Source organism: Cervus canadensis, chromosome 27 (assembly GCF_019320065.1).
Source record: "Cervus canadensis isolate Bull #8, Minnesota chromosome 27, ASM1932006v1, whole genome shotgun sequence".
Classification (NCBI taxonomy): domain Eukaryota; kingdom Metazoa; phylum Chordata; class Mammalia; order Artiodactyla; family Cervidae; genus Cervus; species Cervus canadensis.
The window spans coordinates 51,553,405-51,579,905 of NC_057412.1; the positions used below are offsets into that span (position 1 = coordinate 51,553,405).

General features: G+C 39.0%; 1 protein-coding gene across 13 annotated transcripts in view; it reads left to right on the plus strand.

Moving 5' to 3' along the window:
- Positions 1–26,501, plus strand: part of PHLDB2 (pleckstrin homology like domain family B member 2) — a 239,121-nt gene that overhangs the window by 188,828 nt on the left and 23,792 nt on the right. For 5 of the 13 annotated variants that reach the window (XM_043449068.1, XM_043449062.1, XM_043449065.1 and 2 more), the window contains 9 exons: positions 4,498–4,626; positions 10,763–10,918; positions 12,187–12,297; positions 14,880–14,969; positions 18,810–18,953; positions 19,555–19,740; positions 21,656–21,796; positions 23,014–23,113; positions 25,670–25,684. In XM_043449068.1, the coding sequence (XP_043305003.1) occupies positions 4,498–4,626; positions 10,763–10,918; positions 12,187–12,297; positions 14,880–14,969; positions 18,810–18,953; positions 19,555–19,740; positions 21,656–21,796; positions 23,014–23,113; positions 25,670–25,684 (1,072 nt within the window). The remainder of the gene's footprint in view (positions 1–4,497; positions 4,627–10,762; positions 10,919–12,186; positions 12,298–14,879; positions 14,970–18,809; positions 18,954–19,554; positions 19,741–21,655; positions 21,797–23,013; positions 23,114–25,669; positions 25,685–26,501) is intronic. The other 8 variants (XM_043449066.1, XM_043449063.1, XM_043449067.1 and 5 more) reach the window with 8 other exon arrangements.

Sequence of the window (26,501 nt, forward strand, 5' to 3'; positions counted from 1 at the left end):
TTATTGGCAACTCCTGTGTACATGTTCAAATTACTAAGGATAAATTTATACTTTCTCCTGATCATTGGTATGATAAGAAGAGTCATTTTACTTCTGATCTTGAAATTTGTCTTTCCTCTTTGAAAGCATTTTGGATGTTGGAATCTCACAGTTCTTTTGGGGAGAGGGGTTTACTTGAGGCATTTAATCTAAAAGTAAAAATTTTACATTTGTAATGTTACTTGTAAGAGAGGACTTTTATACTATGAAGGCAAGGTTCTAAGGTCAAATACCTTCAGAACAAATTTTGATGGATTTTGTGTTTTGTCCTAAGTCTTCACAGAAATCAAATTTTAGTTCATTTTGTAGTTCTTTGGCTCTCACACATTCTGGTTGGCTGAATCAGTGTTTCTGGTTGCATATGAGAAAACCTGGAGAAGTTTTTTAAATGTTTTATCCCTAGCCTTACAACTCTGAGAAACAGTACATTTAAAAGCTCTCCCAATGTATTCTAATGTGGTCAGGGCTGATAAGCACAGAACTAGCTAGACTGTGATTCATAGGGACAGTGATCAACTTACCTCTTTTCTCTTTCTCTAGTCCATTTATAAATATTTATTGGCTGAGTGAATGAACAACTCACTGTGAAAGCAGATGTAGGCCCAACTCTATACAGCGCTTTTTACTTTCATTTGCTGGTGAAAAATTTACCTTTGGCACTGTATACACTTTAGGAACATCAGTCTTCAATACACAAAATAGGCAGAATCTGGCAATGAATTTATGACCCAACTGGATTTTTGCCAGTCCATGTAGAGAAGACAAGGCAACTGGAAAACAATGGAGGCAGCCGTGTCTCTAGGGAAGTCATGTTCTGGTCTTTTTAAAATAAATGCCCCCCTGTACATCTGCATCTTCCTGGACTGTTCTGATTCCTGAAAGATTAATCTTATTCTTTCAACAAAGTAATTTAAATTTGTTAAAAATATTAAAAATGCAGCTTAATTTATTTACTTCCTAAAAACAGATTTATGAATCTAAGAAAAAAATGTGTTCTCTCTCAATGTGATGTGGCAGTCTGGATGGGAGGGGAGTTTGGGCGAGAATGGATATGTGTATGTCTGCAGCTGAGTTCCTTCACTGTTCACTGGAAACTGTCACAATATTGTTAATCGGATATACTCAATAGAAAATTAAAAATTTAAATTAAAAAGAGAAAATAGCACTGTGCCTATAGTAATTAGAATAGGTGACGTTACCAGTTTGAATCTGGGGAATGAGGATGATAGCTGGTGTTAATATGTTACATGTAAAAAGCTAAACTCTGGCACCCCACTCCAGTACTCTTGCCTGGAAAATCCCATGGACGGAGGAACCTGGTAGGCTACAGTCCACGGGGTCGCAAACAGTCGGACACGACTGAGCGACCTTGCTTTTCCTTGGTGGTGCAGTGGTTAGGATTCGGTTCTGTCACTGCCGAGGACCTGGGTTCAGTCCCTGGTCAGGGAACTGAGATCCTGCAAGCCGCTTGACCAAAAAAAAAAAAAAAGCTAGACTCCCCGAACCCTGAGATGTCATGTAATATGTCCCACTATTTTACCTTCACTGTAGAAGGTGATACTTTCAGCTCTAATCAGTCGCTTGCCTAGAACTAATTTTTCTTTGAAAACTTCCTGGACAGTAATTAGAAGAGAGGCATATTCATTTCTTTCTGGCTCAGCTGTTGGCCTACTGTTGGCTCTTGTCGGCGTGATATCACCTCTGCGGCCCCCTGTGATTTATGGCCGGGCCCATCTGCCCCTGGTCCCCCTTTCCTCCTCCCCTCACTTCCTCTGCCCTGGCGTTAGCCCCACTGAGCTTTCTCTCTGAGACCAAGCTAGTGGCCACAGCACTACGGATAACCACAGAGAAGCCGCAGGCGGTTCTGATGGTGCCTGCTTGCGTAATTCTTGTAACCGCCTCCTTGTGTGGAATTGCCAAACGTTTAGAGCACCTCAGAAGGAAGGCGCTATGTAGACACAAGGTATGTTTTACTAGTTGTTTATTTGTGCTTATCATTAATAGTTTAAAAGTTGAGAGCATTAGCAATAGTTAGGTTATTTCTTTGGAGTTGGGACCTGTGTTTTAGGCTTTTTAATATTAGATATCATTTCAGTGTTTTCTATCATATATGATTTTAAATTTTAGGGCTTTGCACATTTGCTATTTGATTGGAATAAATAATTTTCTTACTTATTTACCTTTCTGTTTGGAACTGGAATGGGTGCAAATTCTGGTGATACAGTACCTAGAAATAGAACTTTTTGTGGATAAAATTCTTCTGCTATGTAATAGGGCAATAAACTTTGATTTGCACGTAAGGGAAATAGCACATTTTCTTAGCCAAAAGATAACAAGTGTTCTGTATTGTTGGTTTTATTAAGGGAAAAAATGATTAATTCTGAAGCTAAAGACTAAATCTAACTGGTACTAGTATATTCAGTTTTTGTGAGGTAACACTTGAGAATCCTATATTCTGCGAAAGACACCATTGCTTTTCTCACCCCTACACAGCAGCTGTGCATAGGAGCATGCTTCACATTAAAGACTCAGGAAACCTCCTTTCTTTTTTTTGTGAGATCTTAATTCCCAGACCAGGGATTGAACCCAAACCCTGGGCAGTGGAAGCACCAAGTCCTAACCACTGAACTGCCAGGAAGTTCCCTTTTAGGAAACTTTCTTTATTATCTGCTAAAGTCTAAGTTGTAGAATCATTTTTAGGCTGATATATGAGGTAAGAGTCTCAGTTTTATGACTTCTAGATTTAATCATTTCGAGAAAAAAAAGGCACTTTTAAATCAAAATATACATTTCTAAAATGCCCTCAAAATTTTAAAATGTAAGCCAAAAGTGGAGGCTCAAGTGCACTGGTGTAGGTATTGATGTCATATATAGTTTTAGACTTAAAATATAACATCTTTTATAAAGAATTTACATGTATGTTTACATAGGAAATCATGACCATTTGGATGAAGAAATGAAAGCAGTATAAATTTATAGGGCTACTTCAAATCTTCATCCTTCAAAAAAATTTTTTTTCTGTAATGTGCTTGGAAGCCAGCTTTATTTCTACCAAATCAACAGTGAACATAAGAAAGTCAAGTGGCAGTATTTTGCTTATCAAAGGGGCAGGGAACAGTCACAGAAGCAAGGTGTGAAGCGGAATGCAGCTTTTCTGGCAGCACCGCTGAAAGCGAGTGACCTCCGGGAGGCTCGCAGGCGGCTCAGTGGTGAAGCAGCCGCCTGCACGCGCAGGAGATGCAGGTTCGATCCCCAGGTTGGGAAGATCCCCTGGAGAAGGACACGCGAACTCACTCCAGTATTCTTGCCTGGACTGTCCATGGACAGAGGAGCCTGGCAGGCTAGAGTCCTTGGTTGGGGTGGCCAAGAGTCTGGTACGACTGAGCGCACACACCTCAGCTGGTGCTGGAGCTCCCATTCCAAGTGAGTGCTTAGTGTAGGCTGAGAGTGTCACACAGGGGGAGGGTTAGGCCTGAAAGTTTCTTCAAGGGTCCAGAGTCTCGTAAAAGGAGCATAAGGTGGGAAAACCGACACCACACAGACAACAGGCTGGAGCTTTGTTTCTCGGTTTAAGAGGTAGCCTTATAAGACTGTGTGATAGTGTATTACTCGCTGGAAAATATCCACGGTCACTTTGGAGTGTGTGCCTGGGAGGGATGTAATGCTATCTTCTCTTTTCTCTTCTGTTCTCTTTTTTCCATAGTTCTCGTTTCAGTTATTTTTTATGTGTCAGTCTTTGTAGGGAAGTCCTTATCTCCACAATAAATGTCACACCTTTGATGTATCTAAACTGTCTAACAAGTCTTCCTTTGCTGCTTTGTCAGCCTTGCATTTTTACTAGCTCTCTCAATGTCGGAACTAGATGCTCTCCTTGGCAGCAGATTTTCTAGTTGCTTAAGCTCTGAGGTTTGCCACAGAGCTAGAACTGTTCCAGATGACTGGAGCATCAGCTTATGCACCTAACATGCCTCTAACCTGAGAACAAAAATTAAATAATTTCCAAAGTTTGCTTAACACATGCCTTCAGCAAATTGGACTCTGACTGTGCTCAAGGTAAATACTAGCCATCCTTTGTTTGGTTCCCTGGCAAGTGACTCTTTGCAGGGCTGTCTTAGGAATTTGGTTGGCATTTCTCTTGTTCTTTGTTCACCATTGACCAACATGACTGTTGCTTCCCCTGCTTTTGTAACATGGTGGCAGGAAGGAAGGGAGGAAGGAAAGATTGGGATCACTGCCAATACCCGATGGAGTGGGCTGGGTTTGGAGAACGCAGAAATGGGGCCCCTTGTCTTTACTTCCACTTAGACCCGCTTATCTTAGTCACTAACAAGATATGTTTCTACATTCCTAGGATGTCTGGAGTTTGTGAGTGTTTATTTGTGTTATCCTTGGGAAATGTTCACTAACGCCTGCTTGGGGTGTGAAGGTAACTTCTATTTTCTGATTTCTGAACTTCAGGAGAAGGTAAAGCTTGATGCTGAAAGGGAAAAACTAGAGAGGCTTCAGGAGCTTTACTCCGAGCAGAAGACCCAGCTGGACAATTGTCCTGAGTCCATGAGGGAACAGTTACAACAACAACTGAAGAGGGTCAGTAGCAAAGAGGAATGTGCTAGTTGTTTTTTTGGTTTTTTTTTTATTAAGTTCCACTTACCTTTGACTTCCTCCTTCACATAGTATAAATTTGCATAAGCTCTGTTCATTAGATAACGTTTTAAATAGAAATATGCATGCTGACAGTACATATTATTCCTTGCTAATCAGTTGTAAAATTCCTTCTTGGAATCCTTCACCTCATTAATAATGCGAAAACATTTCGAGTCCTTCTTTGAAACAACAGGGAGCTATCACTGATAGGTAACCAACAAGACTAGCATTTAAATCAGCTGACGTGTTTCCTGCATTCCTTTCTCTACTGCGTCTTGAGTACTAATTTCCCTTGAATTTTTTGTTTCCCCCAGCTTAATTTTATACTCCTGTCCACAAATTTTTCTGTTCTCTGGTTTGCTTCCCACCACCACTCATCATTTTGTTTTTCTTTTCCTTTCTTATTCTTAGTGGCATTGAAATCATTAGCATGATCACAATAATCAAACAAGACCTAAGATGCAGGGCATTCAATTTCAGGCTTCATAATTTTTTAAAATTTTATGCAGCATAGGTTTTCTAGTTGAACTTTATCAGGTTGTTCTTCGATCTTTAATATTGGCAGTGTTGAAACGACCTTGCTACCTACCTGACGTCCTAGGTGGATAGTTTTGCAAACACTAGGAAGACCACTTAATATTTCATAGCCTCTTGACAGCTGGTTATTTGCTCTAAACAGCAGCCCAGACAGACTGTGACTGTGGGGAGTCAGTCACTGACAGTTCTGGATCTCTAAAGGAGTATAATAGTAGTTTGTCCTAAATAAGTAACATTTTATGATTCCACAGGAGTAGGAAAAACTAGTTTTACTCATATTACTATGTTTGTGCCTTCTTGGGAATGGGCAACTTGGTAAAAATCAGTTAAGATAGCATACCCTTGAAAATATTTAAGATGACCTTGAATACAAAAATGTTTGATAACCCTGAGTATCACTAGGTTATGAAAAATCATAGTTGAAGCTTTTCAATGTATTGCACAGATTGATAGAATCTTTCAGTATAGAAAGAAACCAGTACAGACAGGTTAACTACAGCTTAGCAATTCTAATATGTGTAATTTATACAATGTTGGATCAAAAAAAATTTCAAAACTGTCTCTTCCCCTTCACTCATTTTATTGTGTACAGCTTAATTTGCTGTAAGAAGATAAAACTTCCTGTCCCTCAGTGTCCCAAATAATTTGCTGAAAGTCTTAACGATAAAAATGATTGGAAAAAGAAAAGTTTTTGTAAAATTATTTTAGTTTGTAGTGTGGTTTTTTTTTATGTGTTTATGCCAATTCACAAAAGAGATTGGGAAACTTTTTTATATTTGTTTACTATTTTTCAACTTTCTTTATTGCTAAAGAAGTTACACCGTCACCTTAGTGCTTTTAGAGTCAGAAGCATGGTTATACATTTTGTTCTTCCCTTCCTTTAGTTATCTAGTTTTTGCTTGTATTCTTTATAAATATTCAAATAAAAATTGGCAAATTCTATTAATAACTTGGAGTCAAGCATAATACAATTAGTTTGCTTAATGTAGATTCTATAAGATAGCTCATAAATTTGTGTATGTTCCAAGGATTTTGACTACAAAAGAGGAAAGGAAATGATGCAGACAGCCTATTCCACTAATCGAAGGCAAAGACTCCTTCCTCTTCCTTTCCAAGCAGACTGCAAAATTTTTATCATAAAAACCCTTTCCTTAGGAGAGAAACTGGCTTGTGCTAGCTTGTGTTCACCTGATATTAAGAGAAATACTAATTCTGTTTTCCAGAGATGGACAATGACCAAAATGAATCTTCATCAGTCCTTCGGCTTAATCAGTAAAAAGTTCACTTATTTCATGAGAAGTCCATTCATACTGGAGCTTCCTGTGTTATCACAACTCCTTTCCCTTCAGACTTCAAACACTCCAGAATAGCACTTCATTACAGAGCTTTCCCCCAGGCATTGAAGCTAAATTCAATAATGTTGATTTTATTACAACTAACTTCATTAGGTGACAAATCAGACACAATAGAAAATAAATGAATAGGAAGAAAGTAATTTTCTTAGCCTGTATGCAATCTCAAATATGTGAGCCAAAACTGTAAAATGATTTTGTGTATACAAGACTATGGATTTATGACTGGGCTTCCTAATTCCTAAATCATTGCTTTAGAGGCAGAATACAGTTTTCATCCAATGTTGATTTCATGGCCTGTGATTTAAAGTAGTTGATAATTGGGCTTACCAATCAAATCATAGAAGTGATATGAGAAAAAAAGCTGAAGATAAATGAGCCTTTCATTTGCCAGCAGAGGCCTAGCTAGGATAGTTTTCTTGTGTTTTGATATTTATTCAGCTGAATGGTTGAGTTTGGTCTCTTGATTAAAAAAAGATTCTATTCAGTGATATCTACAGTTAGGAGACCTTTTTTGTTTTCCTCACTAGGTCCACAATTAGTTTATCCTTTACTCTTGGATAAGTCATTCAGCCTCTGTGGGCCTCAGTATCCTCATGTATAAAATGAGAAGCTTGTACGAGATGATTTTCATTGTCTTTTTTCCAAATTCAAAAAAGTATGCAGAAAAGTTTTTGAATATAGCTCATAAAGACAGAGAAATAGTAACATACTCTTAGAAAGTTTATAAACTTGCTTTCAGAGTTGCCCTTGCGCTGTCATAAAAATATTCTTGTAATATCTCCTGGCCATACCATATCTAGTCTCTGCTTTCAGTTCCTCTACTGAAAGAAAGCAAAGAAAACAAGTTGTGCATGTAAACTTCTGCCATGCATGCTGCGTGCTAAGTCACTTCAGTTGTGTCTGACTCTTTGCGACCCTATGGACTGTAGCCTGCCAGGCTTCTCTGTCCATGGGATTCTCCAGGCAAGAATCCTGGACTGGGTTGCCATACCTTTCTCCAGGGGATCTTCCTGACCCAGGGATCGAAACCACATCTCTTAAGTCTCCTGCATTAGTAGGCGGGTTCTTTACCACTAGCTACACATTCTCAAAAATGTTATTGGGAAGAAAAAATGACTTCTGCTGAATTTTCTTTAACACATCTGTTTTATTTCCTTTCACACCTGGCCTTTGAACTTGCAGCCAGTAAAGACTTGTCGTATTCTTTTAGTGGAGAAGTTTAGTTAAAATTTTCATTCAACTAGTCACACACTTAACTTTGAGCTTCCTGTGTATATTATTCTGTGCTCAATTAAACCACTCCTGCCCCTAAATTCCATCTCTTGAATACTTATTCTTATCTAAAATCTTGTAACGGTTTTTTTTTCCCCTCCCAAGTTGTTTTTCTTTCACAGTGTAAGTTTATATACACACGTTTCAATGCTTTAGCTAACTTGATCAGATGATTACACCAGAGGAATCTGAGTGCTGAGCTTGGGTTTAATTTTAAACTTTCCTGCCTAGTGTGCTATTATTTTCATACAGTGGTTTAAATATTTACTAAAAATAAATTAGTGACTTTGTGACCTTCATGTGGTTAAAATAACACATGTTGCATATTAACCAGATGTGGGGCAAGCAATTTACTAGCGTAGTGTATATATTGTGAGCCATATGCCCACTTTGAATGAAGATTCTTTATAAACGAAAAAAAAGAAACCTTATTAAAATTTTTGTCTCAATAACCGTTAGCCACAGGCCAAGTTTAGTTGAAAGTCTTTAAAAACTTGGATATGAAAGCTTCTGTGAATAAATATATCACTGACGTTTTAAGACTGCAGATATTTTGTTTTAAGACATAACATTAGAGTTACATCTTAATTCCTTAAGTAACAACTAGATTTGGTCCAAATTCATTAATTCCTGTAGAAGTTATAAGCATGAAATCTCTGATAAATTTGAAATATCACCCAGTTACTTGAAACCAAAGCTGCTTTACATTTGGCCAATTAAAATGTAAAGAAGTTTTGAGAAATGCTGAATGTGTTTTTCACCTTGTTTTTTCTTGTTTGTAGACTTTGAGAATCCACTGTCTGTGTTGACATAATAATCTTGTTGCTATAGTGCTGGTTGTAATTTCTTGGTAGCTAATAGTCCTTTTGTGAATCATCCCCAGAATAAAATTAATTCCAGAAGATAGAAAAATATTTCATTTAATTAAAAGATTTAATTTATCACTTACATGAAAATCAGAGGAGGGGGTAGTGTGTTTAAATACTGACAATAGACCTAATTTATCACAGATTTATCCAACTCTTTTTTTTTTTTTAATTTGAACAAAATCTGTACTTTAGTTAATAATACTGTGTCACATTTATTTTCCTGTTTTTTTAAACCAAGATAGTATTTCTTTATATTCTCGGAGTTGAATAAAAAGCTTCAGTCCTCATTCAATTTTTAAAAAATCACTAAGATAATAAACTTTCTAGACAGAGCAGTGATACTAGATGCCAAAATACATGAAACTATATCAAAGTTTTGAATAAATAAATTAGAAATCTAGTATTCTATTCATACCAAGTCAAACAAGTGGAACCAAAATGTCATAAATTTTTGAGCTAGGCAAAAATTCATGTTCTCTAAAATATATGTATCATGTTATACATACATACTATATATGTGTGTGTGTTTGCACACGCGTATACAAAAGGTTTTCTACTATGCTTGATAAAGGGTTGAGAAAGAACAACACAAAATCCAACTCTTTTTAATGTGTTGATTGAAAAAAATGCCCTGGCACTTAGCGCTATGAGTCACGTAGCCCAGCTGCCTGTTTTTGGGGGGTCATTAATTATTTATAAATTATATATTTAAAAAGAATCTTCTGTACGTACCACATTCTACAGTTCTGTCAAAGGCTCCCAAAAACAAAAAAGGCTTTTTGTTTTCTTTAAGTAGATGGGAGGACAATTCATACCACATGCACCAGCCTCTGCTCAGATCTGGTTTCACCCCTGTCTTCAGACATCTCATAGGTTGGAGAATGCCTCTTCTAGACTGACTTTTATGATTTGTTTGTTCTTAAAAGTCCTGAAGATTATTCCTAGACTAGCACTGCTTAACCTTTGGAGTCAGTCTTTGTGCTTTATGAGCACTGTGGTTCCTACTCTCTCTAGTAAAAAGGTTTGTAAACAATTTTAAGGGATTAACAGAAGCCCATATAAGAACTCCAGTCTTCAAATGTTTTTGATGACTTCTCCCTTCACTAAAATTATTTGAGCATGCATTCCTATATGTACCTACATATAGGTCATATAATGTTATAAATACATGTATTATATGTATTCTATGCATGCTTAAAATATATATATTCATTTAAAATAATCTTACATGTTATTTTACCTGTATGTACATTAGAGAACATTTATTGAAAAATTGTAAAAGAAAAGGAAAAATTAAAAATAAATATAAAGAAGGTCTAGTATTTCTTTCTCACATCCCAGTGCCTTGTGTTATGTGCCATTCGGGGTACATATATTCCCCTTAGAGACCTCTGATCTGTTATATATGCCAGCTTTTAAATCTTTTTTTTAAGGTTCATTTTTTAAAATATATTTATTTTTAGCTGAAGGATAATTGCTGTATAATACTGTGTTGGTTTCTACAGTACATCACATGAATGAGCCACAGGTGTACATAGTCCCCTCCCTCTTGAACCTCTCTCTCACCTCCCACCCTATCCCGCTGAGTCTTTTTTTTTATAGTAAGCAACTTTGGAATATTGAATTTAGTCTTTATGCTAAAGTCTGATTTCATCTGGAAATTTGTGAAAAATAGGAAGTTTCTCAAGAGCTTATGTCACACCTTTGGTCTGCAGATAATGTTTAGGTTATTTATTGCATTCTTTTTATATTTCATGATCCATTTTAAAGCCACCTGGTAGAGGTAAAGCAAGAATTCCTACAACCAAAGAACAGTCTACAACCAATGGTGACATAAATGCCCCCTCCCACCCCCAGCGCAGTCACTTTCAGTTCCATCCTAGTCCCCACCCTGGGGTTTAACTCCGAAGAGACGGTTATCACGTTCTCATCCTGGTCAGTGTTGTAACTGGAAAGATATTTTGGACTTTGTGCTTGTATTAATTTTTCTTCACGTTAAGAAGGCTGCAGCCATTCTCGCGTGTTTTCATTCCCTTTTCTCCAAAGGATGCCGACCTACTAGATGTTGAGAGCAAACACTTTGAAGACCTGGAATTCCAGCAGCTTGAGCGTGAAAGCCGTCTAGATGAGGAAAAGGAGAACCTGACCCAGCAGCTCCTGCGTGAAGTGGCTGAGTATCAAAGGAACATTGTTACTAGAAAGGTACTTTTACCAAGTGTTGTTCAATGTAAAAAGTCAAAATATATATACCCCTTGCTATGAGACAATAGTGATTGTTAATATAGCTATAGCATGTGTCCATCTGTCTGTATACCGGTTATATCTGAATATCTTTGTGTCTTTTGTTACATCTGGCAGATCATGGAGCCTGCCACGTGTATGGTGCTCCGAACTAGATAAGTTGAGACTTGGTATAGTCAGTGTTACCTGATGCTGTAGATGTATTTATGAATGTCTGATTCTTTTATGTGAAAACCAAGGTAGAGAAAATCAGAAATCTAGATATTTATTTTAAATTATTTGCTTTTGCAATCATAGTAACTTGATTTAAAATAATTTGTTGAAAAGTCTTTTGGAATTTCTGTTTCTAGACCCAGTAGTTTTCAAAGCTGACTGATAGTTTATTACTATTAGAAGCAGCCTTGTGGAATGCTATGCAAGTGACTGCCTCCACCCAACCCTGAGCACCCGGATGTCGAGTCCCGAATTCATCTCTTGTTCCAAAATTCATAATCCTCACCACAGTGCTCTGTACTAAACCCATAAAATTGAGGGAAAGGACAATGGAGAAGGTGACACTTTCAGTTTAAACAAGAAATTCCATTGTTTTTCTTCCCATGAGGCATCTCCCAAGGTGAAGTCAGAAATTCATTTATGTTCTAAAACAAGATTTCCCATTGACTTATGGATACTTGAAATACATTCCAAATTACTTGGTCTTAGGTGAAGAAAAGCCTTGAGCTTGTGAGTTCAAAGAAACTGCTTCACAGTCTGGTAATAATAACTGCATACCTAACATTGGGTGGGCTTCCCTGGTACTCAGCTGGTTAAGAATCTGCTTGCAGTGCGGGAGACCCCATTTTGATTCCTGCATCAGGAAGTTCCCCTGGAGAAGGGATAGTCCACCCACTCCAGTATTCTCGGGCTTCCCTGGTGGGTCAGATGGTAAAGAATCCACCTGCACTGTGGGAGACCTGAGTTCGATCCCTGGGTTGGGAAGACCCCCTGGAGGAAGGCATGGCAGCCCACTCCAATATTCTTGCGTGGAGAATTCCCATGGACAAAGGAGCCTGGCCGACTACAGTCCATGGGATCACAAAGAGTCAGCAAGACTGAGCGACTAAGCACACCTAACGTCAATGAAATACGGTCACTGCACCTCTAGTTATAAACACTCCTTCTCCCTTTCCCGGGACAGACAGCAAACCCTAAGGGTCTAATCTTTCTATGGTTGGTTTTTTTTCCTCCAGGAAAAAATTTCTGCATTGAAAAAGCAAGCTAATCACATTGTCCAGCAGGCTCAAAGAGAACAAGATCATTTTGTGAAAGAAAAGAATAATTTAATAATGATGTTGCAGAGAGTAAGTATTTCTTTTCTGTACTGGTGACAGTAAAACACAGGTTCCAGTTCAGGGAAAGTCGCTTCCATCAAACCAACTGCCTTTTAATGAATGAATTATAATTTAAGGAAGGCTTTTCTATATACATCTTTATTTAATCCTCCACATTAATAAACTGATGCTCTGAATGATTAACTGTAATTCAGAAATAAGCAAAGACATTTTCTTCATGCTTTTTCCACAGCGTGAAAATCCAAACTATGGGAAATCAGTATGTTTTCTGATTTTCTTCTTTAAAAAAAAAATCTTATTTTTCATCAAATAAGTTAAACGTATTCTGCTCTTTCTGCTGCTGTCAGATATTTTGGCTCAGTTGCTCTGGTGTTTTGAACTCTAATTATTTGCATATAGGTCTTCTTGGAAAATGCCACATTGGATTTAGTTTGGCTTAATTGGTGAGGTGGATGCCCCGTGTGGGTGTGGCAAGGTCATCCTCATCACAGGGACTGTGTCCCCGTCCGCCCAGCCTCTGATGTGCTCCATGTAAAGGGTTTATTTTGTCCAAACTGCAGCCTAATTTTCTGACATAATCTCTTAATTTCAGGGATAAGAGACCAAACGTTAAAGTTGATGGGGTTAGTCTCAGGACTGGGCCTTGCATGGAGGCCACTTAGAAATGGGACACTTGGGATCATGAAAACATGAGATGGACTCAGAGTGGAGTGCAGGAGAGAAAAATCTCAAATGATGGATTAAAGACAAGGCTGCACGATGGTCCCATCCAGAAGAAATGGAGTTGGAGCACTCATTCCCTTCTTTGCAGCTTAGCCATGTTTAGGTTGAGAAGAGAAAACTGGCCCTTCACAGGCAACCATGAGTCCCCGTACAGTGCCTCTGTAGCCCACACGAATCCCTGGCAGTTCCCCGCCTCCTGCTTCTTCAGCACCTGGCCATCTCCAGTTGAGGTTGGACTTTCCAACCCCATCCTCTGCTCTGGGGGTGAACTCTGGTGCTATTAGGTTCCCCACGACCTTTTGCACACAAAATTCAAAGGCACAGCTTAAATTCGATCATGTAACTTATAATATTTAAGTAGTTGCTGAAATTTTAGCAAAAAAAGAAAAAAAAATCTTAGTGATAGATTTTTAATGGGTAAGCACAAAGTAGAAATAAGATCTCCTCATTAAAATATATAATTCGGTTGTAAAAACTATGTCTTAAGATTTTTGTTTTCCCAAATTGACCTATAGCTACACCTCAACCCCAATAAAAATTCCAGTGATGCTGAAATTTGCAGTTGATCCTCATTATCCACGGGGTCCATGTTTGTGGCTCTCCCTAGTCACTAACCTTTGTAACCCTGAGATCAATAGTTGTCACTCAGTCATTGATGGACAGGTGAGCACAGAACAGTGAAAATTTTAAGTCACTCAGTGTACATTCACATTCTCAGCTGAGGTTGAACAAGACAGTGCTCTGCCTTCTTGTTTTGCTCTCCTGCTGTGACTAGACGCCCTTTTTGTGGACCATTTGGGGCCATGTTTTCATGTTTTGTGCTTTTCATTGGTGATTTTGCTGTTTAAAATGCCTCACAAGTGCTAAAGTATTGTCTGGTGTTCTAAGGGCGGGACGGTTGTGATGTGCCTCATGGTGAAAATACATCTGTTAGATAAACAGCTTTCAGGTAGGAATTAGAGTGCTGTTGGCTATGAGTTTAATGTTAATAATCAACATTGTCTATTAAATAAGATGTCTTTAAATGGAAACACACGTTAAGACAAAGTTATGTAGTGATCAGTTGATGAAAATATTGTGACCAGATGCCCACAGCAACCCAAGCTTATATCCCTTTGGAACAGTGGGTCAGTGTTCACTGCTTCAGTGTTCGTGGCAACATTATAGAAGGCAATCATCACAGATGATGGGAATTGAACGAATATGAAAATGTAAAGGGCATGGCATAGCCAAGACAGCTTTGAACAAGAACGGAGTTGGAGGGTTTATACTATTTGCCTTCATGTTTTACTGTAAAGCTGTAGCATTTAAGAGGGTGTGGTGCTGGCATACAAATAGACATATAGATCAGAAGGACTGAACAGAGTCCAGAAATAGACTCACATGTACTGTCTATTGATTTTTGACAAAGGTTCCAAGACAATCCAGAAGGGAAAGGAAAGTCCAGCATATGGTGCTGGATCAACGAGGCAAACATGGAAAACAATGAATCTCAACACTGTTTATCCTCATAACATGCATATAAATTAACTTGAGACAGATTATAGACCTAAACATAAAAACCAGCAAGATAAAGTTTCTAGAAAATACAGGTGGGCAAGTATACCTTCATGACCTCAGAGTAAACAAAGATTTCTTAACGAGTAAATGACAGAAGACTTGTATCCAGAATGTATTAGAAACTCCAAAACTGAAAAATAGTAAGCAACCAACAAATAAAATTTTAAAAAACAGGCAAAAGGCTGCAATGGAAACATTTCACGAAAGAAGTTATGTGAAGAGTCAGTAAGTCCCATGAAAGAGTGACATTGTTAGTCATCAGGAAACTACAAAGTTGACTCAGCTTAATAGATTTTGTGTTCCTTCAGGAAAAGGAAAATCTTTGTAATTTGGAAAAGAAATACTCCAGCCTCTCTGGGGGGAAAGGGTTTCCTGTCACCCCAAATACTCTGAAAGAGGTAAGCTGTGATTTTACATGTCCACTCGTTATCACCTTAGAACTCAGATGTACCTCAGTTTTCTGGGATTAGCTGACTGGGAAACATGCACTGAAGTGACTTCTGAAAGCACTCGGTGCTTTGAGGTTTTCCTGCCTTTCCTGATTTATGCTTTGAGAATTTCAGGGATTATTTTTATGTCTGATGCACATGCTCTGTGTGTGTGTGTGTGTGTGTGTACACTTTGCTTAGTAGTGATGTTGTGGGTTACTTTGGGGTTTGTGTGTGTGTGTGTGTGTGTACACTTTGCTTAGTAGTGATGTTGTGGGTTACTTTGGGGTGTGTGTGTGTGTGTACACTTTGCTTAGTAGTGATGTTGTGGGTTACTTTGGGGTGTGTGTGTGTGTGTGTGTGTGTGTGCACTTTGCTTAATAGTGATGTTGTGGGTTACTTTGGGGTTTGTGTGTGTGTGTGTGTGTGTGTGTACACTTTGCTTAGTAGTGATGTTGTGGGTTACTTTGGGGTGTGTGTGTGTGTGTGTGTGTGTACACTTTGCTTAGTAGTGATGTTGTGGGTTACTTTGGGGTGTGTGTGTGTGTGTGTACACTTTGCTTAGTAGTGATGTTGTGGGTTACTTTGGGGTTTCAAACATTTAGGATCCAAACCAAAACTAGTCTTAATAGCTCTTCTTTCATCTTGCATTTTCCTTTCTCAGTTTCTCATCTTTCCTACTTTCTTCTCTTTTTCCTAGGTCTTCTGGGACATGAAAAGCCCCCAGACATCTCTACCCTTTCCCCCCATGTTGTCTGGGTTATTTTGCCCTAAATTCGAAAAATCCTGTTTACATTAAGCTGTACACCCTCTTTATCCCAAACGTTCATCTTTCCCAAGACCCCATCACCGCCCTTTCCCAAATATCTTTTTATAGAGCTACACTGCTATAATGGTAAAATATTTTAACTCTAATTTGTAAAATTAGAACCCTCACCAGAAAGAAATAGTTTTCTTCATCTTTTTTTTCAAAAAGCTAAAGAAAAAGCTTGCTTATGCATGAAATTTTTCGTAATAGCAAAAACCACTTTATAAACTGCTTTAAAAAGACAGCAAAGTTAGGAATTCCTTCATAGAAAATATTTTGTGTGTGTGTGTGTGTATATATATGTATGTGAAGTAAATGCTCATCACATAATAGGTGTGACTGATACGTACCTTGGAAGCATTTTGTGAAATGTTTCCACAAAAGCTTTATAGACCATTCAGTTATGGAGTTTCTCTCCATTATTTAGAACACAGAACTGGCAGAATCACTGCATAAAGGATGCTTGTGAATGGAGTGTAGAGGAATAAGATTATGTCAGTGAGGCGGGCAGGGGCCAGCTCTTGTGAGTCATGTTAAAGAAATATGGTTTACTTTATGTGGATGGGAAGCCACTGAGTGGTTTTAAGCAGGGAGGTGACATTATCTGAGACCCATTTGTTAAGATCATTCTGAGCTGCTCTACTGGATTATAAAGAAGAGTTGCTGGAAAACCGGTGTGGCAGTGATTGCAGTATAAGCTGGAGGTGCTGGTTAAAAAAAGATGGACAGAACCAGCTAGATGCAGAAATGCTTTGGAGGTAGAGTTGACAGTTCTTGCTGATAGATTGGATGTGGGAGTGAAGTACATTAAGGGCATTGTCAGGAATGCTGCTGTTAAAAATTCCAGTTTGAATATGAGGTGGATGGTGAGTAGCTGTCACTGAGACGGAGGAGACTGGGGAAAGAATAGGTTTAAGCAGACAGGTATGCAGTTTGACTCTGGACATGAGTTTGAAGGGCTTGTGGCTTCCAAATGCGTTAGATAGGGTCTAAGGCCTCTTTACCTCCCGGAAGAATAAAGCCTTTCCCTCCTATTAGAGTCGCTCTTCCCCTGCAGCCCTCCGGCCGCTGAAGCCCGTTGGGTTTTGACCGTATTTGTGTGTCTGCAGCTGTCGTATTTGGTGCGTGGCCGTGCGTTCTCTTCCAAGTCCAGCAGACTTGGCTCAGAAGCTGTTTTGATTTTCGTTCTTTCTCTCGTCTTTCTCTGTCTCCCCCCACTCTCTCATTCTCTCTCTCTTTTTTAAAAGAATGATGAATTTATATCCAGCTCTTTTAAATAAGTCCCACTTTTGAAAAATGACATACATTTTTAAGCAATTAATTAGTTTATTACAGGTATTAGGTTATTACAGTTATAATAGGTTGTTATGTGATATATAACCTATATAATAGGTTATTCATATAGGAATCAAATTTTGGTTTTGAAAGATTCTATCAACTTAGCAAAAGAATAACTCAAGTTGCTACTCTTCATTCTCATTCATTGTCAAAGATAAAATAAATTTGAAAACCCAATTTTCAACTTCCTTTCTTCAATTTAATCTTATAAAACTTTACATACTACCTATTGCCCCTTTCTGAAGTGCAAAACTAAATTCAGCAGGATTTTGATATCTTCAATTTATGAACAGTCAACTCTGGTTCTCTCTACTTGGTCAGAATTATAAACTCTCAGTGAAAATCTTGTTTTCCAGTCTGGGATTTTTTGCTTCACCAGCATAACAATATCTTAACTTTCCTGGAGCCACTGTCTGAAAGGATTGCTGGACAAGTAGAACTCAAATATTAAATTCAACACAATTTACTCTTAAAAGAGAGATGCTAATTTATACCCTTTATTCTTTTTTTAAAAAAATTAATTAATTTATTTTTTTTCAGTGGGTTTTGTCATACATTGATATGAATCAGCCATAGATTTACATGTATTCCCCATCCCGATCCCCCCTCCCACCTCCCTCTCCACCCGATTCCTCTGGGTCTTCCCAGTGCACCAGGCCCGAGCACTTGTCTCATGCATCCCACCTGGGCTGGTGATCTGTTTCACCATAGATAATATACATGCTGTTCTCTCGAAACATCCCACCCTCACCTTCTCCCACAGAGTTCATCATACTATTTTATTCATGTAGTGAAAATATGAATGGTCTGTACAATTACTTTCCATGGTAATTTACAAGGGCCTTTTCCTCAAATGTAAATTCAGAAATTTTTATTCTCAAAGATTCTGATTCATGGGTATGTTCTCTAAGCTGAAGCCACAACTGAATCACTGAATTTAAAAGTAACTGAAAATTCACTGCCCTAGAGGGAAGTTGCCTTAAGCTGAAACACTCTTGAGCTGCAGCTTTGCCTTAAGGGTGTGTGTGTGTGTGTGTGCGTGCGGGTACATTTCTCTTGCTAGGGAAGGCTCATGGGAGAATAGTGTCCTTTTTATTTTCATTTGTTGAGATGCCTAAAAGCTAGATTCCATGCAAATAAATTACTGCTTTATAAATGTCTTAGTGCAAAAGTCAGTAGTACTTGGTCTATATTTATTCACTCTCTAGTTTGTCAGGCAACAGAAGAAACAGAGAAAATCTTAAAATAAAGATTTATGGAAAAGTCTCTTGAATGAGAGAGTGGTTGCGTTGTCGGTTTCATGTCTCAGATTTATTTTTGTGTGTGATTATTTTAAATGCTGTGTAGTGACAGCCTTATTCAGTCAACAGAATGAATGCTGATATGGATGGATATTTTTAAATCAAATGTATTGGGTTATTTATAATAAAGTCATTTTGATTTTATCTGAAAATTTACTTTTAATGTTGGAAATACAATTTTTCAAGATTAAGCATCATACATCCATTTTAATAACTGGTGATTGCCTTAATGAAACATCTGATAATGCCACAGATATCTGGCTGTGATGCTCTGAGCTAACTCCATTGTCCTGGAGCATTAATACTCTTGCATGCTTCAGCGCTTGCTTTCCTCATGTGTAATTTATCAATTCCTCCTTCTAGGGCTATATCATTGTAAATGAAATTAGTGAGCCATGTGGCAGTTCCACGAATCTCCCCCCTTCCACTCAGTTCCCTGCTGATGCTGCCGCCGCTGCCGCTGGGCCTGCCACAGCTGTGCTGATGAGCCCGTCACAAAGTGCAGAGGTGTGTGGGCATGCCGTTTCATTCATTCACTGCTTTCCTCATGTCAAAGATTAACCCGTGGTTGACAAAACGGTGAGGTGTGAGACAAAGATATGTCTGGTTGACCAGAGGTCTGGAGCGATGCTCAGTTTGAAAAACCAGTTTGTTTTTGGGAAGTAATGCTCTACTAATAATAACACTTGAAACCATGAAATATGGTACAGAGTATAGAGTATTAGGAGAAGGAAGTCCAGAAGAATAAACTATATCTTACCACTTTAGCCCAGCCTAGTTTTCTTAGAAGCAAAGAGACTTTCTAAAATTGGCGGTTTGAAGCACCTTTCCAGTTTGATTTTGTATTCAATTTTGTTTTACAGTACGGACTTCTTTTTAATTTTCTGCTGCTTTAAAACGTTTGGGGACAGACAAATAATAGTAAATTAAAATACCTCCTACTGATCCAAGTGTGGGATTTGAACACGAGGCTGACTACTCCCTGTCATTTATGTCTCCTTGAGTAACATATAAGATAACAGAACAATGAGATTATCAATTTCATTTCTTCGTCTTATTCTTTCATTTCATATGGACACATAAATACTTTTTTTTTTCTTCTTTAAAGCAAAGATCGTCTGTCTGTTCTGGATTTATGTTTCCTTCCACTCTTTCTTCTCATCCTATCACTGAACCTCCGTCAGCCCCTTGGCCTGAAGTCATGGCTCCCTCTGTCGATTCTTTTCCCTTAAATGACACACCTCCTCCTCTGCCAGCTAAGAAACACAGAAGGCGACAGCAGCAGGACCAGCAGGTAATTAGGAACCAGCATTTAGAGTTTGGAGATTTTACCTTGACAGCAGACTTACTGATGTGAAATCTTTTCTTCAGTTTTTCCAAAGATATTTTTTAAAAAGATAAGGTGCATACTCCTTTTTTAAAAAGAACGTTTATTTTGTCCCTAAGAGTGTGGGGATTGTTAGAGAGCTTGAGACCTTGGCTGTCCACTCCTGGCTTTTGATACGTTGGAGCTCGTTTCACATCCTCATGCTTCAGTTCCCATTCAATCAAAGTGTTGCAACTTCAGGTATTTTTCAAAATCATAATAATTATTTCCATAAAATCCATGGTATACAAAGTTGCTAGGTCAACACAAAATATTTTTCTTACACATGATTGAAACCATAATAGTAGACACCATTCCTCTGCTGTGAGGCAAAACTTCCTTAGATTTTTACAGATGCCTCATTTCTTCCTTCTAACAATCCCATGATATGTAAGGAACTGAGACTCAGTGTCGGTAAGCAGTTTGTCCAGAGTCATCACAAGCAGTGCATTTGGTCCATAGAACAACAGTTTTTTATTACCTATTTTAAAATAAATAATATCTTATTTCAAACACGTTGCCCTCTTTTTAGGACATTTTATGAATACTCATGAACTGTCCTGGTGGCTCAGTGATAAAGAATCCGCCTGCAGTGCAAGAGACCCAGGTTTGATCCCTCGGTCAGGAAGAGTCCCTGGAGAAGGAAATGGCAGCCCACTCCAGTATCCTTGCCTGGAGAATCCCATGGACCGAGGAGCCTAGTGGGCTCCATCCACAGGGTCACAAGAGTCGTGCATGGCTTAGCCACCAAGCCACCAAACAATTTTGTTTTGAAACTTTGAACTATAATCAAACCCTTACATGAATTTGGCCCCAGAAGATCCTAAGCTGTCAGTCAATAGGCCTCCCAAAGTAGGTGAGTTCTGGTTCGTTATGCCTTTCTTTTACCCTTCTTAAAGCTACCTTTCCTATCTATTATCTTTGGTTAAAGGACCATATCTCCTCACTACTTTTAGGTTAATAAATATCTATTATAAATAGATAATTATTAGGTTAAAATGCAGATATTCTTCATGATTGGAATGTTGGAAGATTGATAGCAAATTTGATATCTCAGAGTTGCATTAATTTTTAGATATTTCAAAAGCCCGAGTTTAGTATTAAAATGATCCAACCTAAAGAACCTCTAATTAGGAAATAACTTTCCTATCAAAGACATTTTGGGGAAGGCCAAGAAAAATGTGGGTAAGTTTCAAGTTGGCAAAATGTTGCCTTAGGAGTCTGAAGAAAAAAAACTGAAATGGTCAACAGGAGGATTTTTAAATGTGAGGGACTGCTGTGGAGGCCCCTTGGTCAAGATCTTTTTTTCAGTCTAGAAGGATGCCTTCTATGGAAACATTATGTGGATTCGGAGTGTGTTTATGTAATTGAAACATGATTCCGTCTTTAAGCCAGTATCCCTGTTTGTACTGTCTCTTCATCTCCTTCCTTCTCCCGTTTCTTATTCTCCTTGCACTGGGAGCTGTGCGATCACACAGAACTGTCCAGACAGACAAGGGGGGGCCCTGCTTACATGCTTTGTCCACTGGCTGTTCCGCCATCCACGTGGCAGCCACCATAATCACTTGTAAGTTGTCCTGGGGCCCCAAGGCAGCCGGCACTACTGTCAAAGTGACAGGTGGATTTTTCTGAATTTTTCTAGGTTCAGTAATAAATTCTTCTCATGTCTATGTGTCTTACCAAATGTTATCCCAGGTCTCTTAGCGAACATAAGTTGAATAATTTTTTTCAAGACTGTGTTAAAATTCCAAAGCTTCTTTGTAAATGCATACTTCTTAATTCCTTTAGTGACCTGTTTCAATTAGTCAAGTTTTGCTATTCTGCTTTACATTTGCACCTAAAGCATTTTAGAAGTCTGGAAGAAAGGAAAAAACAGCACCAGGAAGGCCTCTATCTGAGTGACACTTTGCCTCGAAAGAAAACCACACCTTCCATATCCCCACATTTCAGCAGTGCTACTATGGGGAGAAGCACCACCCCGAAGGTAGGACATGGGGAGAATCACGGGCTTCACCGTCAGTGAGTCTTTCTGGGCTTATGTTGACTGACATGCAAAGGCCTTAAAGATAATGCTCAGTAATAGACCGTTAAGTTTGCTTGTTGGGCAGACATCATGACTGAATTGCACTTTCTATCCTGTTCAGAGGACATTTGGAATTGTACGCTCTGGGACCAAAGCACCTGGTCCAGGGTATGTTCTGCCACCACCACACCAGTGGTGAGTGGCATTCACTTTCATGACACACGCCCAGGGCTGCATTCTAGATCTGGAAATTGGAGCATGTAAGCTCTGGATTCTAGGAGTATTAGCAACCAATATTTATTGGATCATTTCTTGGAACCTGACACTGGGCTGTGCCTTTTAGGTGTATTGTTTCACTGTAAAACTCAACAACACCATGTGGTAGAGGTATTAATCTAATTAGTGTCCCCATTGTACACATGGAGAAACTGAGGTGGAAAGAAGCTAGGTGAGTGGCCCCCGTGTCCTCAGCTGGTTGGCATTGAAGCTAGAATGTCAGCCCATGTGGTGTGATGCCTGAGTTGCCCTCGCTCCTGTTCTGCTGACTTGCCTGAAGGGTCATGGCAGGATGAAGGCAAGGGCAAGAGAGAAGGAGGTTCTGAGTGGGACAGACGTTGGAGTCCTTCTCTTGCCCTTAATCAGAATAACTTTGTTTTTTATCTATTTTATAAACTGGTGTTCCCAGAATGTTTTACCCTAGGATTTTGTTATTTTAAAAGAGTGCTAAAACCACTGGGACAGCTAGTAGGATTCTCCAGTTTCTAGCCCACTTAATCCCTAGGAGCAGATGGAAGCTGGTGCCCTTGTGATGTGTGGATCGCCTCTGTCCTTGTGCATGACGTGCATGCGTTCTTGTCCCTGCATCCACCCTCTGCCCCTGGCGCATGAAGGGCTTCTGAGTTTTTCTCGAAGGTGGGTTTGACAGTGTTTTCCCATCTGTCTTCGCTTCTGGAACTGCTCCCTGTGGAGGAACGGCTGTGACGCTGAGGCTGCTGCGAAGTTCTGGGCAAGTGACAGCAACTGGTCTGTCCCATTTAGCATCAGTACATTGGTTGCAAAGACCTGCCTTGGCTGCCTTCTGCGCTTAATCAGGAGTTAGGCAAACAGTGATGTGGCCGTGTCCGAAAGGACCACTGGGCTTGCAGCTTGCCTGACTTGTTTCCTCCTGGTTCTCACAGGGCCACCTGCCCCTGGGACAGAGCAACAGCTGTGGCAGCGTGCTCCCCCACTCGCTAGCAACCATGACCAAAGACTCAGAATCTCGGAGGATGCTCAGAGGTAGGTATCTTCTAAGTCCGGGGTCATGCCCTTTGTCAAGCATTAGAATTTCTCAGGGACAGGGAATCAGAACAGAATTGGGGGTCATTAGGCAGGGGATCAACCAAAGTCCTAAATGTCACTTTCTTATTTTTATTTTTTAAATTTTATTGAAGTATAGTTTACAGTGTTGTATTAATTTCTGCTCTACAGCAAAGTGATTCGATCAATTTTACTCTTAATGTGTCCCCTTAGGGGGGAATGTATATATAAATCTCCTTATTGTTGTATTGAGATAAGTTTCCTATATGCACACGTGGCTGGTATATACCCATGACACTTTTTATAATTGCACTGGAATTCTCCATTCAGAAAGGCCCCTAGAGAATTACTAACCTTCTTATCTGATTGAAAGAAAGAAAAAAAAGATGCCTGAGATCCTGACAGATTACCAGGGCACTTGGCTAAGTCGCTCCCCTGGTTTGTGGCTGAGCTACTCTCCCACTGGAGGAACGACTCATTGAGCTAAAGATTCACTGAGCTAACACAGAGGCCCAGCGGCCCAGCAGACTTTCCTCAGGCCTTCTCATGTGGGCTGAACTTTTATGCGGTTGTTAGGTTTCAGGTAGAGTTGGATTCTCAGCATGTTCTATTTCTTTGAAATAATACATTGCATTTCTAATGGGATTCTTAAGCAGTCTGTGTACGGCTAGAAGAAAATACTCTAAGGTAATTCCAGAGGTGAGCTTCTTGTGAAGAAGATTAGATTTATTGTGTTAAAATGGGGCTTTAGGTCAACCTATATTGGCCTTGACTTCTGAGCAGGTATGGTGCTAGGTAGCAAAAATGCAAATAAATGACATGATCCTTGTCCTTGAAGTACCTAGTCTCATGAGGAAGACAGAAACATAACTGATAATTTCAATCAAATGTAAACGCAGTGTTGGAGGTGTGCCCAGGATGTGAGTGGGATGCTGACAGGATGATGGGCATCTTTCCTCTCAACGTGTTCGTTTTGAAGCTGTTCCCTCCAAGGTGGCCAGGATGCAGTTCTGATGCTTGGCATCTTTGCTAATGTCACCAGAGAATAGTCACTATTGCCATCAAAAATATGTTTATATACTGGTGTATATATATGCATGTATACATAATGTGTATGTGTGTGTGGCTAAGTGAGATGTACATACATATATACGTATCCTTGAAAGAGGATTTCATATCATTACCAGTGTGATTTAAGAGTTAATAGAAGTTATGGTATTCATAAAAGTGGTTTATAATATATGAGAGGTTTTATTTATTTTAATAAAATGCATTTGACTTAACTTCTTTTTTGTCATAATTTCTTAATAAATAAACTAAAAATATCCCATAGTTTATAAATAATTAAACATAAATGAGTATATTTGGCTCTCATTTATTATTGTTCACTTGTGGGTCTAGTCTATTTTCTGTTGAAACATTTTTCTGTGATATTTTCTTTTTGAATATTTTTCCCACTGGCTGAAGACATCAAAGTTCAGATTGGCCACAACACATACTTTATGTTGAAATTTTTTTCCTTAACATAGAGAGTAAGAAACACTAGACCTGTACACCAAATAGACTTGTGAAAATGAAGGGCTGTAAACAATATCATTTAAGAGGATTCTTGTGAGAATATGGTGAAACTGAAGGGATGTTTGGTCTTGGTTTTTCTCATCTGTGTTCCCCTCAAATAATGGGATGCCCTATGTTAGGTTCATGGAGAAAAAACTGAGCCAGTTCCCTTAGGTCACATTAGGTACCATCTGCCAAATCTGTTGTCGTTGACCTCTTTTGTGCTCCTGTTCTTCACTGGTAGGTCTTCTGTGCATCCCAGAGGCCCTCAGCCTCAGTCCTTCCCTACTGCAGCTCTGGGTGGTATTCCTCCTAAAGAGTTTCATGTCATGATGATGAGACAGTTCCCAAAGAAATAGAGAAGCATCATGTGTGTGCTGATAAGAGGATGTGATATATCTTGTGAGGCCAGCCTGCCACCTTTGACTCCCCCACCCAGAGGAGGAGCGGGTAGGGACTGCAGTTTTTAGAGCTACAACAGACCGTAAAAGTTGGCAGCATTTTCTACTAAACCCATACAGGTGGCCCACAAGGACTAGGAAGGATGAATCATAATTTCATTTAGAATTGTTCCACTGTCAGTTGTTGGTGCCATTAAAATAGCAAACGCCAAGTAAAAAGTCCATGGCTTTGAAATGGACCTTGCACATTTTTCATGAACTCAAATAAAATAGACCTTATCATTTTCATGACTTACACTATTAACATAAATGACCTGTTTTTTTGCTGCTTGTTCATAATGGATCCATCAAGGACAATGGTGTAAGTATAAGCCTTCCTTCAATAAGCACCCTTGTGATAGGCCTGACAGTGTGACTCATGCAAACAAAGGTCTGAGAGCAGAGTTTAAAGCAAAGAGCCCAGGAGCTCCACTCTTAAAGTGGTAATGGTTATTGGCTTTTGTACAACTTGTGAACCGTTCCTTTGTAAGCTTTAGAATGAATGAAATCTTTGTCCTTTTTCTTCTGTCCAATGCAGGAAAGTCCAAGAAAGGTATGACAACCTCCCTTTGTGGTGCTTTTGTTTCCAGCAAGTAGTAAAAGGTCATGTCAAGTCATCTTTAAGAAATGATCAGATTTAAAACTGTACAATGGTGGATTTTTAGTCTAATGATTATTTCTTTTACACAATAGAGGGAAATTGTTGCGCATTTGCTAAAAACACAATGCTTCGTGCAGCGGCTGTTCACTCACAAGCAGCTGCATGACCCTCTTTGTCTTGGTTTTTTATTGCAAGGTCAGATCATGCAGGAAACATGAGTGATTCGGAAGCATTGCTTCATAAGACTCAGTATCTAGATAAAGCAAAGAGTTGGCTTGTACTGTGTATAGACTAAGTGTAAGATATGATGTTTCTCTTTTATAAAGGCCAGGTATAAATAAAGCAGGCTATGTGAGAGGATGGAAGGATTTAGGAGGCTCCTAATATTCCATTTAAGCGTTAAAACCTAGTATAGGGTGAAAGTGAAAGTCACTCAGCTATGTCTTGACTCTTTGTGACCCCATGATCTATACAGTCCATGGAATTCTCCAGGCCAGAATACTGGAGTGGGTAGCCTTTCCCTTCTCCAGGGGATCTTTCAAACCCAGGGATTGAACCCAGTATAGAGTGAAGAACTGTCTAAATGACTGGCTAGAACAAATGATTCTTATGTGGCTAGGTGATAGTAATGCAGGGCATTACAGAACTGATTTGTTATAAAGTTGGATCAACTGTGCTTCAAATCGTTGAATGGCATATTACAAACCTTAACTTTAAAAAGCTATTTGTTAGCATCTTCTTGGAATCAAGAATTGTTTTATAGATATAA